The sequence below is a fragment of the Poecilia reticulata genome, linkage group LG15, assembly GCF_000633615.1.
Source record: "Poecilia reticulata strain Guanapo linkage group LG15, Guppy_female_1.0+MT, whole genome shotgun sequence".
NCBI classification, from domain to species: domain Eukaryota; kingdom Metazoa; phylum Chordata; class Actinopteri; order Cyprinodontiformes; family Poeciliidae; genus Poecilia; species Poecilia reticulata.
This window is the reverse complement of record NC_024345.1, coordinates 30,012,201-30,013,890: the sequence shown is the minus strand read 5'-3', so window position 1 is coordinate 30,013,890 and position 1,690 is coordinate 30,012,201. Positions and strand designations below refer to the sequence as shown.

At 54.8% G+C, this 1,690-nt stretch overlaps 2 protein-coding genes across 2 annotated transcripts in view; both read right to left on the bottom strand.

The window, feature by feature from the left end:
• The window catches only part of usp54a (ubiquitin specific peptidase 54a), a 21,329-nt gene extending 21,121 nt beyond the window's left edge, over positions 1-208 (bottom strand). Inside the window, exon 1 of the mRNA XM_017308834.1 lies at positions 59-208. Within this exon, the coding sequence (XP_017164323.1) occupies positions 59-208 (150 nt within the window). The remainder of the gene's footprint in view (positions 1-58) is intronic.
• The window catches only part of LOC108166938 (basic proline-rich protein-like), a 5,208-nt gene continuing 3,542 nt past the window's right edge, over positions 25-1,690 (bottom strand). Inside the window, exon 2 of the mRNA XM_017308876.1 lies at positions 25-495. Coding sequence (XP_017164365.1) covers positions 466-495 — 30 coding nt within the window. The 3' untranslated portion in view covers positions 25-465. The remainder of the gene's footprint in view (positions 496-1,690) is intronic.

Genomic DNA, 1,690 nt, shown 5'->3' with positions numbered 1-1,690 from the left:
TCTCTCTCTCTCTCTCTCTCTCTGTGTGTGTGTCTCTCTCTCTCTCTCTCTCTCGTACCTGCAGGGCGCTGTTCAGGAAGCAGCTGTTCTGACCCGGCTCGTTGCTCAGCCCCTTACTGGGAGCGATGGACGCCATGGTCTGCGCCGCCACCACTCCCTGTGTGCCTCCGCCGCCTCCCGATGCAAAGTAGTTCCTCTTCCAGGACATGCTCCTCCCTCTGCTGTGGTCCGGCCCGTATCAACTTCCTGGTTCTCCGGTCCAGGGATCCATCCGCTCCGGACCGGAGGACGCAGGCGAGGAAAACTCCCGGACAAAATCAGCTTTTATCAAAGTTTTCTCTTGTTTTACCACAAAAACATCAAAATAAAATCCATCCAGGAGATTTACTTCCCGCTCAGGCTTCCAGTGAGGATCCAAGGAATGGTTTTATTTTCCACATCTGACACTTTGAAAGGCAGGCCAGGTCAAAGGTCAGCGGAGGGGTCGGCACAGATCTGCAGGAGAAGAAGAAAGAGCTGATCATCCCGGAATAACAAGATTCCTAAACAAACATTCCCGTTTCTCTCCCTGAAACTGAGAAAATCCCAACGCTACACCAATCTGACGGGCCGGATCAGAACCTGTAGACCGGGCCAGGGTGCCAGAACCAGCCGATACAGTCTGGTCTGGATCAGAGCCCGGCCCGGTTCTGAAGCTGACGCAGCAGGAACTGAAGCTCCGGATCCCAGTAATGACAGAGGAAAACCCAGAATTACTGGTTCAGACGGTGCGTCACTGCAGCCGTCTGGTCCAGTTCCACCAGCTGGGTCAGAACCAGCTGGGACCAGACTGTGACTCAGAACCACATGGTAGAATCGAAGGGGTTCTGGAGGAACGGACCCACCCAGGGAGCCGGTTCTGAGACGCTCAGGGAGTCAGAGGATTAAGGAGCGCTTGTTTACTACACCAGCAGCCAGACAGACTGGACCCAGACTGGACCCGGCTGAAACCGCCAAGCGGTTCTGTCTGCCACCAGGCGGCGCCACTGAGGGGCGGATCAGCTGATCACACCGAGGGATTACAGGGTTCTGGAGCCCACTGACCCATCAGGCCCGGTTCTGACAGCAGCTGGAGGTAAAACCTCAGACTGTGGAAGAAACTTCTCGGAATCATCTGCGTACACCAATTATAAACCTTTGACCTTTGACCTGCTTCACCCTCCAGATTAATCCCAGCCGTCTGGGGAAAGTTAGTTAGATGGAAGAACTTTTTGACCAAATACTGAGGAGACGGACGGATTAGCAGACGTGTGTCCATCACCGACAGAATGAAGCACGTCTGACCCTGGAGGCCGGGTCCAGGTCCGGCCCTCAGCATGTCAGCTGCAGCAGCCACCACCGTGCCTCCTCCCTGGACAGCCAGGACGTTTCTCCTCAATCCAACGCTTCCGGGATAATCTGGGTGGATTTAATCCAGACTCATCCTCAGAATAACCAATTTCAGATTAACGGAGGAGGAAACAGAAACCAGCAGATCGACCTGCAGGGCAGTGACCTCTGCAGGTCGGAGGTCGTCCTGCAGGTCGGAGGTCGTCCTGGCGACGCTGCAGCCTATTTGGTGTAAAACTGGTGATGCAACAGAGCAGCAGCCACAACACACACACACACACACACACACACACACACACACACACACACACACACACACACA